General features: G+C 41.9%; 1 protein-coding gene across 2 annotated transcripts in view; it reads right to left on the bottom strand.

Annotated features, from left to right (window-relative positions):
* Positions 1-13,580, bottom strand: part of LOC308562243 (serine/threonine-protein phosphatase 4 regulatory subunit 1-like) — a 66,295-nt gene that overhangs the window by 38,736 nt on the left and 13,979 nt on the right. For both annotated transcript variants that reach the window (XM_081148150.1, XM_081148151.1), the window contains exons 3-4: positions 11,173-11,305; positions 710-816 (exon numbers count right to left, since the gene is read on the bottom strand). In XM_081148150.1, coding sequence (XP_081004276.1) covers positions 710-816; positions 11,173-11,305 — 240 coding nt within the window. The remainder of the gene's footprint in view (positions 1-709; positions 817-11,172; positions 11,306-13,580) is intronic.

Below are 13,580 nucleotides of genomic sequence, written 5' to 3'. Positions count from 1 at the left end.
GGGGTTGGAAAGAGAAAAAAAATCACGATTAGCCCACAAAGACCAGAGGTAAGGGGAAGCAATGACTGGACTGTTGTCATCTCTTTTGATTTAGTATTTCTGTGCATGTTTTTTAATCCTCACCCGAGGATATTTTTTCCACTTTTTCAGAGAGAGCAGAAGGGAGAGGGAGAGAAAGGGAGGGGGAGGGAGGGAGGGAGGGAGGGAGGGAGGGAGGGAGGGAGGGAGGGAGGGAGGGAGGGAGGGAGGGAGGGAGGAACACTGATGTGAGAGAGACACTTGGTTGCCTCCTGCACTCACCCTGACCGAGGCCAGGATCGAGCCTGCAACCGAGGTATCTGCCCTTGACAGGAATCGAACCAGAGACCCTTCAGTCGGAGGGCCGACACTCTAACCACTGGGAAAACTACCTAGGGCTGATTTGGTGTTCCTTAGCAACCAATAGTCTGGCAGAAGTCATGAAATACAAAATGCCTAACTGCCAGGGCAAAGAGCATTCACAGCTGTTAGTCGTTCTAATTTTCTGAAAATAAGCATCATTGATGCCAAACAAGACGCCCATTCTTCATGACAAAATCCATTCATGGGTAGGCATTGCTTAAAATTTATTGATTAATAAGCAGGGATTTTTATGTTAGCTATCATTGGTTATAAACAATTTCTTGGAAATGTGCGAGTAAAAAGTAAAAGTATACACTCCTGTACAAACCTGCATCTTCTGATAATCTGACCACGATCGCCATGACCGTTAAGAAGTCTTCTTCATCATTACTGAAGTCCCGGAAGATATCAAGTAGCCCTCTAGCAATAATCTGGCTGCAGAGATGAGAAATTATCCAACAGTTACATAGGCAACACCAACTGCTGGGGCGCAGGCTACAAGCAGATCATACAACCAGGGAGCAAAGGAAAGTCTTCAGCCTCCATCCAGAGGGAGGAAGGAGTGTCCAGAAACATCCATAGATGATCATTCCAATGTGGGTCAACATCCTACAGAGATGGAACAGTGCCCTCTAGTCCGGAGGTCACTGGAGGTAGAAACCATCCACTTGGGACAAGGAAAAACCTTTTCTCCTTTTCTGACTGATTCTTCGGGCCTCAATAGACCTGGAAGACAGGCCCTATGACAGTGGGAGGGAATTATGTGACCAAAAACATAGAAGGAAATACCCAGAGACATTGACGGCCACCTCCATCTCAAATGCCCTCTACCCACTAGGTGTCAGCAGCATTCCCCTGGCTGCACCTGACCTCATGATGTGACAACCAAAAATGTCTCCAGACATTTGGCCAAAAGGCCAGTGGGCGCGGAGGGCAAAGTCACCACTGATTGAGAACCACCACATTAGAGGGCGCTGGGCAAAAGCTATATGGGAACTCTTTGTACTATCCTGTAAGTCTTCTGTAAATCTGAAATATTTTCAAAATAAAGGTTAAAGGCATAACAAAACACAAAGGCAAAAAGAGCCACAATAAGGTAACACTATACCTACTATGAGAACTCAAATTGTGAAAGCAACCAGTGCTGGTAGCAGATACAAAGATATAAAGCAACAGGAACACACAGCCATTGTCAGTGAGAATGAAAACAGCACAGGTGATCCGGAAAACAATTTGACAGCTTCTCAAAAAGTTACACATACACTTATTATTCAACCCCACAACTCTCCCTTGGGTATTTATTTACCCAAATGAAATGAAAAAGTATGTTCGCACAAAACTTGTACACAAATGTTTGCATTAGCTTTATTCATCAGGGCCACACAATGGAAAGGTCTCAATGCTCGTCAGCTAGGGACGCACACATTAGACAAGGGCTCGCCACACAGCGGACCACCACGCAGCAATGAAAGGGCGGACTGCTGGGAACTAAAGGCACAAATTTCAAACGCATTTTGCTAAGAAAAAGCAGCCACACAGATCACTACATACCACATGATTTCATATATATAAATTTCTAAAAGATCTAGCATCAAAAAACAAGTCCATGGTTGCCTGGGCCAGTGGTGGTGAGGGATGGAGGGGAGGGGATGACCACAAAGGGACAAATGAGGAAACAAGCGGGTGATGGAAATGTTCAAACCTGACTACGGTGATGGCTGCATGCCTGTGGACATCTACCCAAACTCATCTCACTGGACGCTTTAAGTGGGTGAATTTTATTGCATGAAAAATATGCCTCAGTAAAGCTGTTTTAGACAAAGACATGGAGGAGGAGGCATTCAGTGCAATCAGCAGTGGCTTACGGTGGCCTGGAGGCCTCGGTGAGTGAGAAGGGGGGATGGCAAACAGAAAGGAGCCCCTGCCTGCCTCCGTCTGCTCCTCTGACTACCTGACAATCCAGGAACAATACATGCCACTTCTGGTCATGCAACCGGGGCATTCGCTGAAGTCAAAAACCCACCCTGATTTTCAGGAAAAGAAGACTAGAAATGTGGACTTCAAAGAGGCAGTCCTCTGGCCCGCATAGTACAGGAAGAAATCCATCAACTCAAGCCTGTCCGCAGAGAGACTTACACCACCCCTGGGATGGAGGGTCGAGATCTGGCAGCCAGGAGGTTTGGGAAAGTCGAAACAGACACGATAAAGGCCCTGATTACATTTCACTGGACCACATTCATGTCAGCCTCCCCTGGGAAATCAAGCAACTAAGATCCCCAATCTGCTTCTAGGGCCATAGAACGGATAGACAGATCTGCATCCAGCCTCAAGTGGTCACAGGGGACCTGCCCTCTTAAGGAAAGCGAGGAAAGTGTGAGGGACGGCCCTGCACAGGAACAAATCCACCACAGTGAATACAGATGGGAGGGAGCTAAAGACACAAAGCAATTGGTGCTTTGGCACCAACACCTTGGAAAAACCTGGCTTCTTTATGTTGCCGTGACCTGGAGAGATCAGAGTGGAGGAGCAGAGTCCAGGAGCTTCAAGCTCAATACTTCCCACTGTCAGTGATGCTAATGAGATAAAAGGAGAGAGGACAACTTTGCGTGCCTCAGAAAAGTGTCATGAAGAGTAAATGAGATCACACCTGGGAAGCTCACAGCATGGTACTTGGCACATGGTAAGCTCTAGAGCATGTCAGCCATCAGTATTAAAAAAGCAAAGAACTGCAATCACAGTGCCCACCAAAGAAGGAAGAGTAAATGAATTATGATGTCTCTATGCCCTGGCATACTATACAACCATTTTTTTAAATTTTATTATTATTACTTTTAATCCTCACCTGAGGACATGCATAGAGAGAGGAAGGGAGAAGGGGACAGGAGAGGAAGGGAGAGGGAGAGCGAGAAACATCAATGTGAGAGAAACATGACCGGCTGCCTCACACACGCGCCCTGACTGGGGATCACGCCTGCAATGCAGGCGCGTGCCAGGACCAGGAACCTTTCGGTGCGCCGGGTGACGCCCAACCAACTGAGCCACAGTGTCGTGGGTATGCGCCGAGTTAGAGAAATGCCAAGACACAGTACATGAGAAAACAAGGTGAAGACTTTCACATATAGTTATGAGCCCATTTCTTAACGTAAATTACGCTTATGTATATATGTGCAAAACACGTACACATACACAGACATACGCACTCTCATTTAGGGAAAAGTCTGGAAGGATACACGTGGAACTATTCAAAGTCATTATCTAAGACTGTAGTGAGGAGACAGGGCTCTCACCAGTTAATGCCTAAAATTGCAAAATGTTGCAAGTATTATTTTCATGGATTTTTTTTAAACTATAAAGAGGGTAGCTCAACTTTATATGGCATCGTTCCCTGGAAATGTAACTATGGAAGAACCCTTCCTGTCTTTGTTCCTCCTTTCCCTCACCCACTCACAGTGACATTCATGAGTTTCGCCCAACTGGCTCTAGACTTAGGATACGGAGACAAGAAGGTTCCAGGCCCTGCCTGAAGGAGCTCACAGTCGAGGCCCATAAGTAGGCCAGAAAACCAAGGGTGATGAACATGACAAGATTCCCAAGACAGAGAAGAACATGGAGGTGAGCCGAAAGCTGAGACTGAGGAGGAGCGGGATTCAGGCCTCCAGAGAGACAAGGACGGGTGAGGACATCGGGTCCAGATGCTGGACGGCTACAAGGACTTTAAATAAGCATGGCTAATATGCTGACGGTCTACTGGAAGAGCTGGACATGCTTCGATAGTTAAGGAATATGGGAACTCTGTACTTCTTGGTCAATTTTTCTATAAACCTAAAATTGTTCACAAAAATAGTCTCTTAAAGAGAGAAAAAATGAAAGTGAAATAACGACTTTTCAGACAAACAACAGCTGTGAGAATTCACTGACCACAGCCTTGCACTAACAAGAATTGTTAAAGAAAGTTCTTCAGGCAAAAGAATGCCTAATAGAAATGGACATATTACAAAAAGAAATAAAAAGCATGAAAATGGTAAAAACAATGGCAAAGATTAAAAATATTTTTCTCCTTTTGATTGCTTTAAAAGATAGTTGACTAAAGCAAACATAGGAACAGGTATTGCAGGGTGTTTAACATGTACAGAAGTGAAGTACAGGAAAATGACAGTAGAAAAGACGGAGAGAGGAAATGGGAATCTACTGCCGGAGGTTCTTACACTGTTCTTTACACTATATGCAAAGTGGTACAATTTTACTTGAACATATGTTGTAATAAGTTAAAGAAGTATATTATAATCCCTAGAACAACCAGTAGTGATTTTTTAGAAGAAGTATAACTAATAAGCCAATGGTGGAGATCAACTGGAATGATTTTTAAAAATTAGTTTTTCTTAAAAAGGTAGGAAAGAGGAAAAAGGCAAGAAGAGTTAGGACACACACAAAAGAAACAGCAAGATGGCAGATTCAAACCAAGCCATATCCACAGTAACATCAAGTGTAAATGACCTAAACATTCAAACTAAAATGCAGAGATTATTAAATTGGATTTTTTTAAAAGCAAGACCTAACCAATTACAATAATCACACTCTAAATATAAGACATAAAAATAAAAGGACAGAAATACACCACACAGACAATAAAGCAAGCTGGAGTGTATATATTAGTGTCAGACACAGTAAGCTTCAGAAAAAGGAGTATTACCAGGGATGAAGAAGGACATTACACAGTGATAAAGAGCAATTATTCAAGAGAACAGAACAGTGCTCAATGTGTATGCACCCAAGAAGAGAGCTTCAAAATACACAAAATAAAAACTGTTAGAACTGAAAGGAAAATAGATATATCCATAATCATCGTTGCAGATTCCAACATTCCTCTCAGTAGCTGACAGAACATAAATAAGAATGTAGAAGACATGAACAGTGTTTTCAACCAGCTTGACCTAATGGATATTTATAAGATACTCCACCACTGGGACGCACACTCTTTCTAAGTGCACATGGAACATTCACCAAGTTAGAGCATACTGAGCCATCAAATAAATCTCCACAAATTTAAAAAAGAGAAATAATACAAAGTATGTTCTCTGACAAAAAAAAGACTTAAACTAAGAATCAAATAACAGAAAGATACCTGGAAAACTCTCAAGTATCTAGAAATTAAACAATACACTTCTAAATAACTCATTGGTTAAAGGAAAAATCATTATGAGCATTAAAAATGTTTTATACTGAAAGGTAATGAAATATGACACATCAGAGCTTAAGGATGAAGACAATATAATACTTAAGTACTTATAGTGGTTAATAGCAATCTTACAATGTAAAAAGCAGATGTTATAAAAGAAGGTCAAAAAATAAAAACAAAAAGTTAAGCATCCCTCACAAGAAGAAAAAAGAACAGCAATTAAATTCCCAAAAAAAATCTCCAAGTAAGAAAATGATGTAGAAATTATTATTAGAGCAGAAATTATTGAATTAGAAAAGAAATATACAATAGAGAGTATCAAAGCCAAAACTTGATGCTCTGAAATAACTAATAAAGTTGATAATCCTCTGGTAAGAATTATCTAAGGGAAAAAAGAGAGAAAGGCAACAATAACCAGTAACAGGGTGGAAAATGGGGCCATACTACAGATTTCACGGACAATAAAGAGAAAATTACCACTTTCCAACACATAATGAAATAACAGACCTAAGCAGTGATTATCTGTGACCGCTAACATCATTAGAGGGAGGCTGGTGAGGAATTTTACAATGAAAGCATCCAACACCTGCACCCACTGCTCAACAGTAACATCTCTCTCCAAAAGTGGGGCAGCCAGACATTGTTTCCTGAGGTTCTGTAATAAGTACACAAAACAACATATGAAGTATTGTTAAAAAACAAAATGTGATGGAGAGCATTATGCGCAGCCAGTCAGAGAAAGACAAGCACCATATGATTTCACTCATATGTGGAATCTAATGAACAAAATGAACTAACAAGCAAAATAGAGACAAACGCATAGCTAGAGAGCAGGATGACAGCTGTCGGGGGCAGGGTGGGAGGGCTGTGTGGGGGCGGTGGAGGGATTGAGCGAAAAAGAAAAACTCATGGACCCAGACAACAGTGAGCTGACTGGCAGGGGAGAGGGGTGGGGAAGGTGGAGGAGGGCACAGGGGAGGTGGTGATGGATGGAGACTTGACTCGGGCTGTGAGCACACGATAGTGCACAGACGATGTGCTGTGGAACCGTGCACCTGAAACCTGTAGAATTGTGTTAACCAGTGTCACCCCAACAAATTCAATAAAAAGGAAAAAACAAAAATAAAAAAATTAGATAAATAAATAAATAAAAACAGGATTTGAAGCAGTATCTAATCAAGTCTCCAAATTTAATTTTCGGTTTACAGAAAACACGTAAAACAAAGGGATGCGTTAAATTACAAGGTGAGAATAATGACCACCAAATCCAGATTGTGGGAATTCTCAAGACTAATGACCCCTCCAATAAAGAAATGATGTGGGGGAGATGAGAGGGATAATCAATTAGGGATTTAAGGAAATTTAAGATCAAAAGGACAAAACTATAAACAAAAAAAGACTTCAGAGACACAATGACCTAATGAAATTAGATCATGATTCAAACAAATCATCCATAAAAAGACATTCTGAGACAGTCAGGGAAAACTGTAAGTAGACTGGCGGACTGGAAGGCATTATCGCTAATTTGGCCGAGTGTGATAATGACACTGCAGTTAGAGTGAAGTCTTTAACTGGATAAAATAATATGTCTCCGATTTCCTTTGCAATACACCAGTGTAACTGCACAAAACTTCTACAGAGAAAACAATCACATTTTATTGGGGAATTAAGAAAACCTAAATAACTGGAAAGATATATCATGTTTACGGATTGGAAATCTAAATATTGTAAAGAGGGCAACTGTCTCCAAATTGACCTATAGGTTTTATGCAAACTCAATCAAAATCCTGGTGTTTTGTTTTGTCTTGTTTTATGAGGATCTGATGAACTGATTTTGAAACTTATATGGAAATGTAAAGGATCCAGGATAACAAGTCATGCCCTGACCCACGTGGCTCAGTTGGTTGAGCACCATCCTGTGCACCAAAAGGTCGCAGGTTTGATTCCCAGTCAGGGCACATGGCTCAGTCGCAGGCTCGATCCCCAGTTGGGGGTGTGCAACAGGCAGCTAATGGATGTTTCTCACATCGATGTTTCTTTCTCTCTCTCTCTTTCTCTCTCCCCCCCTCTCCTTTCCTCTCTCTCTAATACCAATAAAAAACATATTTTAAAAAAAATAACAAGTCACAGCAAAGAAGGAAAACAGCTGGGAAGTCTTGCTCAGTTCAATCTTAAGGCTAAGATCTGGTTGGCTAAGGGCGAGACAGGCCACTAGAAGAGGGACAGTCCGGACAGTGGGATCATACACAGTACTGGACTATAACAGCGGTGGCATCCCAGAGCACTGGAGAAAGAATGCACTTTTGATAAGTGCTATTATGACAATTAGAAAAATGAAGCTGGACACCTCTTTCACACCAGGAACCAAAATTAAAATCTGATAGATTATAGACCTAAATGTGAAAGAAAAAAAACTAAAGCCTTTCAAGCAATACTCTTTCAAAAAAAAGAGGTTGTTTATAATCTTGGGGTGGAGGAAGACATTTTTAAAAAGCTTCAAAATGCACTAAGTTTCAAGGAAAATGTGGATAAATGTAACTACATGAAAATGAGTAGCTCTGGTCACTAAAAGGACACCACAAGGAGAGTCAAAACACAAGCTGCAGGGTGAGGGAAGATGGTTACCACACAAAACTGACGAAGGTCTGAAATCTGGATACACAAAGAATTCCTACAAATCAACGGGAAAAAAGGTAGACAATCCATCTCCCCACCCCCAACAAAACATTTAAACAGGCACTTCACACACACACACACACACACACACACACACACACACAATACAGATGTGCAACAAATATAAGAAAAGGTGTTCAAACTCCTAAGGAAAATATAAATTAAAATCACAAAGCAGCATCATTATATATACAACCACACTACCAGGTTGGCTAAAATTTTTAAAGCTGACAATACCAATTGGCAGATAAACTGTGGGGCAAAGGTAGGACTAAAAGCTGATGCACCCACTTTGGGAAACTAGCACTGTCACTAAAGTAGAGGTTAGCATTCCCATCACATAGTAGTTCTCTCTTGGATATCCAGAAATGCCTACTATGTGCACTCAGACACAAAACTGTTCATAATAGTGAGAAAACAATAGATAAATATCAGAACACTGTTCTACAAGAAGCAACTATATGCAAAACCACAAAGAAACATATCCTACAGGATTTCATATATTTCAAGTTCCAAAACAATAAAATAAAATTACATTATCTGAAGGTAGATACTTAAGTGCTAGAAATGAAAGAAAATCAGGGATGTGATAAAGGTAAGTCGGATGGTGGTACTACTGGGCGGGGAGGAAGTGGTGACCAGGAATGGGGGGCAGACTTCCAGGATGACCTGAGTAATGGCTGCATAGGTACATGCCTCATAAAAAAGCCTTAGACTTTACATGTATATTTTATCCAATTATTCGTGCATTATATTTCACAGCAACAGAAGTTTTACAGAAAGTTAAAGAGAGATTAAAGAAGAAAAATCATCTGATAATCTCAATAGATGTAAAAGAAACCTTATGTAAAATTCAGAACTCACTGAGGATTTTTAAAACTCTTAGTAAGTTTATTCTATAAAGTAATGACCTGTATGCCTCAAAAATGTCAACTATATCATGAAAGGCAAAGAAAGACTGAGAAACTGTTACAGATTCAAGAAGACCAAAGAAACACAAAAATTAAATGCAATATGTGATGCTAGATTGGATTCTAGACTTAAAAACCAACCAAACAAAAAAACCTGATTTAAAGGACACCATTAGGACAACTGGAAAAATTTGATTAAAATCTTTTTATTAGACAACGGTATTGTGTCAAAGTTAAATTTCCTCATTTTGATCACTGTATTGTGGTTATACAAGTGAATGGCGAATGTCCTTGTTCTTAGAAAAATGCACAATGAAGTATTTAGAGGAAAGGCAACAAGATATCTATAACTTAATCTCAAAAAAAAAAGCAAAAATACAGAGAATGATAAATCAAATGTGGTAAAATGTTAACAATTGATGAATCTGAGGAAAAGATATATAAGAATTCTTTCTATTCCTGAAACTTTTCTGGGTGAAATTATTCCTAAACGGTTAAAAACAATCTCTTAGCCCTGGCCAGTATGGCTCAGTGGGTCGGAGCGCCGGCTGTGCACCAAAGGGTCTCAGGCTGGATCCCCGGTCAAGGTGCTTGCAGAGTAAGGGGACTGTACTCACTCCACCTGACACCAAGGCTTGGGGGTGCAGCTGCAGTGACTGAGACAGTGCGCTTGCTCCTGGGTATACAGGAATGCCTGCTTTGTGCATCCCGACACAGACTGCTCACGACAGTGAGAAAACCAAAGGTACTCTAATAATAGAAATGGACACCTGATTTAAGACAAAGGTGGCAATGCAGAGCTCAGATAAGAGGTAGTATTTTCCATAAATGGCACTGGGTCCACTGGATACCGCACAGAAGGAAATGAAACCCGATTGCTACCTCACATCACACGCAAACACAGAGCAATTCCACGTGGACCACAGATCTGTAGGTGGAAGGTAAAACAAATAAAACTTCAAGAAAGCAATATAAGAAAATATCTTGGTGGCCTTGGGGGAGGCAAATGTTTCTGATACATGACATGAAAAGCACTAAGTATAAAAAAAATGGCTAGATCGTGAACTACATTTAAATTAAGAATTGCTCATCAAAAGACGCCGTTCAGAGTACCATCATTTTCCGATCTGCAAAATTGGGATAATAACTGGACTCATTCAGGAGCAATTTCTGGGAGCCTGTGATGACTTAATAGATGAAAAGACATAGAATATAATTTTTAAAGTAAGAGTGAATGGAAGGTAAGAAAAGAGATTCTGAGTGGCATCTAGTCTTTACAGAAGAATGGTATCCTTAGGGGAAGGTATGAAGGAAGGCCACAGGTAGAGAAGTCCAGACGAGAGACATGAAATGGCCTGTAAGTGGAGGGAAAGGGGCTGTACTGGGTGAAAAGGAAGACACAGACAGAGGCATATCTGATGGAGGGAGTGGACAAAAAGAGACACTCTCCCTGAGACAGGAGGGAAGAATGCTTTTAGATTCATGTGGGAGCAGACCCTAAACTGGAAGACACGCCTTAGCTTCTACTTTCTTCCTGAAACAAGAGTCAAGGTCATCTGAGCCTGGAGTAGATTCCTGCCAGCACCACAAGGGATGACATTAGATGGGGCAGGACAAGCTGCAGGAGTGTCCCTGAAACACGGTCAACAAATAGAATGAGCCAGCAAGGCTCCAAGGGGTGTGTCCCAGTCACCAACACACACTACCTTTCCAAGTAGTGCACATGAGAAAGAAACCCAGTTACAATTCCCATTATCTAAACACCATGACATCCTAGCCACACTCCCTTCCTGGCTTACCAGGTGGTCAGTAAAATGGTAACAAGAATAACAGAAAAACCCAATACAATGGATGCTGGGGTTCAGACAGAACCCCAGCATGCTGGAGACAGCCCGCAGGCCACCTCATCCATGAGTCCCCTCAAAGCTGTCACAGAGCAGCGGCCATCACTGTCAGGTTAAACCAGACACAACAAGGGGTGTGAACGTGCACAGGGGTGTGAACGTGCACAGGACAGCTAGAGCTTACCGGTTGAAGACGTTATCGCTGAACGCGTACTTCTCCAGGCGAGTGAGGGGAGGCAGGTGATCCTGGCCTGGGATGTCCAAGAAGGCTGTCACTCTCATGCTGTCACAGTCTGGACCATAGTCTTCAAATCCATCTGAAGGGGAAGAGGGGAAAAACACACTCCTAAGTGTGCTTCGACTGAGACAAGTCACACCTGGGCAGAGGCACGGCCTTGCAGCCTATTTTGCACTTCACAGCCTTCTCCGGCTGAAGCCTCTGAGGACTGCAAACCTGACCATCACCTAAAACATGGGTGGGGAACGTCCGGCCCGAGCAATCATTTGGTCTGGCTGTCAAGGCAATCGCAGGCAGGACTCGAAATTCAATAAATTAGGAGCTTTTTTCATAGCTAATTTTTAAGTCGATAATTTTGTATGGCCCTCGAATGATGTTATAAATATCCAAATGGCCCTTGGCAGAAAAAAGGTTCCGCATCCCTGGCCTAAAAGAAGGGAGCAGGTTCATCATCCAGGAGAAGGTGATAAGACCCGAGTCATGAGGAAAACAGAATGCCCTTCTAGTGCCATCGGTCTGACACTGGAGTCACCTCTCATCGTGGATGGGACATCTCCTCTACCAGGGAACTCGGAAGCAAGTGACCAAATGAAAATGGCCATGGAGTTCTATGCAAACAGGTTTAAAATGGTCAAAAGAAAAACAGTAAGTTTGACCCCTTATCAAGAGTCTGACAAAGAGCCCACCCCATGTCTTGTCTTGTCATAAATGTGCCTGTCATACAGCTTCACCCACCCTGTGGCTCAATGCCCATGGACCCACACCTCTGGCCTGGCAACACCCAACCAGACCCTCCACGTGGATGTCTGTAGGCTTCCCCAACTCGCTCTGGCCAACAATGAGCCACTGGTCACACAGACTCTTCCTCCTAAAGCCTGGGTTTCCCTTCACCCCCACCCCCCCAGCTGAGGGCAGGCACCTCCTTCCATTCAATGGAGCAGGGCAGCTGAGCCCATGGGCACTGGATTGGAACAAATTCCCCAACTACTACGCACCAGCTGTGAGACCAGAGAAGTGACTTAATATCTCTGCACGTCCACATTGTCCTATGGAGGCTGAATATGAAACCTCACCCTTACCCCATCAGGATGTTGGGAAAGTAAGTTCATGCAGGATAAAACAGTTGTGGGAACAGGCCTTCTGTTATGACAGAAGTGGGAGGAGGGGTAGTCACTCTTGAAAAATCAAAACACAGGCCTGCGTGACCTATGACTGCAGAGTCCAGATTTACACTACCTGCAAAGTGCAGGAGCCCCACACTGACCTAGAGGGTCACTGTCCATATTTACTCCAATTTCAGACATCCCAGCAGTAACAGAAAAAAGCTATCTAAAGAGGCTGTCGCAATCCAATAACCATGCAATTTCATGAAACAGTCCCTGCTGAAAATAAGTGGGGAATAAAAATTTTCAAACTATACATGGTCACAAACCATCAAGAAGAAGAGTTGGCAGACACAACAAGCAAGAATTTGCACCCCAAGATTAGAAATATTAGAAAAACCTGAAATGGACTAGCAAATAATTACACACAGAATGAATAAGATTAAAAAATAGATGTCATAATGAAAAAGAAGAGAGTGAGGGGTGGGAGGAACATGCACATTTGAGAAAGAACCAAGTAGAAATGAAAAATAGAAACAATTTAATTAAAAATTCAGTAGCTGGCTTAAATAGCAGTTTAGACACAGCTCAAGAGGAGTCAGTGAGCTGGAAGACTGATCTGACAGATCGCCCAGAACACTGCACGGAGAAATAGAGTTGGAAAGCACTCAGCAGAAATCAAGGCACGTGAAGAATGGAGCAGTAAGGTCTAAAATAAATCCAGCAGGAGTTACAGAAGGAGGAACTGGAGGTAAGTGGGAGAAGCAATATTCAAAGAGAGAATGGCTAACAATTTTCCAGAATGGGAAAAAAGATGAAGATTCAATCTGAAGAATTACAAATCCTGAATGGAATGATTAATAAATCCATACTTAGACTGTAGAACACCAATGGCAAAAAAAAAAAAAAAAAGCATCTAATGAAAACAGAGAAAAATTAAAGGTTATATCCCAGATCTCTCACAAGATGTTAGAGGCAAAAAAATAATCAGTAGGAGTGTGGGATCTTGAGTCAAAACTCCTGATTGTGAGATTCAGCTCTGACTCTCATAAGGTATGTTAATTTGATAAATCTCTGACTCTTGTTTTCTCACCTTAAAAGGAATGCCTACCTCGGATGATTGCTGTAGTGCAGATTAAACTACATTAGACAGACATCACACAGACATAGTTATAAAGCAGCTGACACACATAAGCACTCCGAAACTATCAGCTTCCAGCATTATAATTAAATCACTGAGCACATTATATT

Source organism: Miniopterus schreibersii (genome assembly GCF_964146895.1).
Source record: "Miniopterus schreibersii genome assembly, chromosome: 10".
Classification (NCBI taxonomy): Eukaryota; Metazoa; Chordata; class Mammalia; order Chiroptera; family Miniopteridae; genus Miniopterus; species Miniopterus schreibersii.
This window is presented reverse-complemented; position numbering and strand designations above follow the sequence as displayed.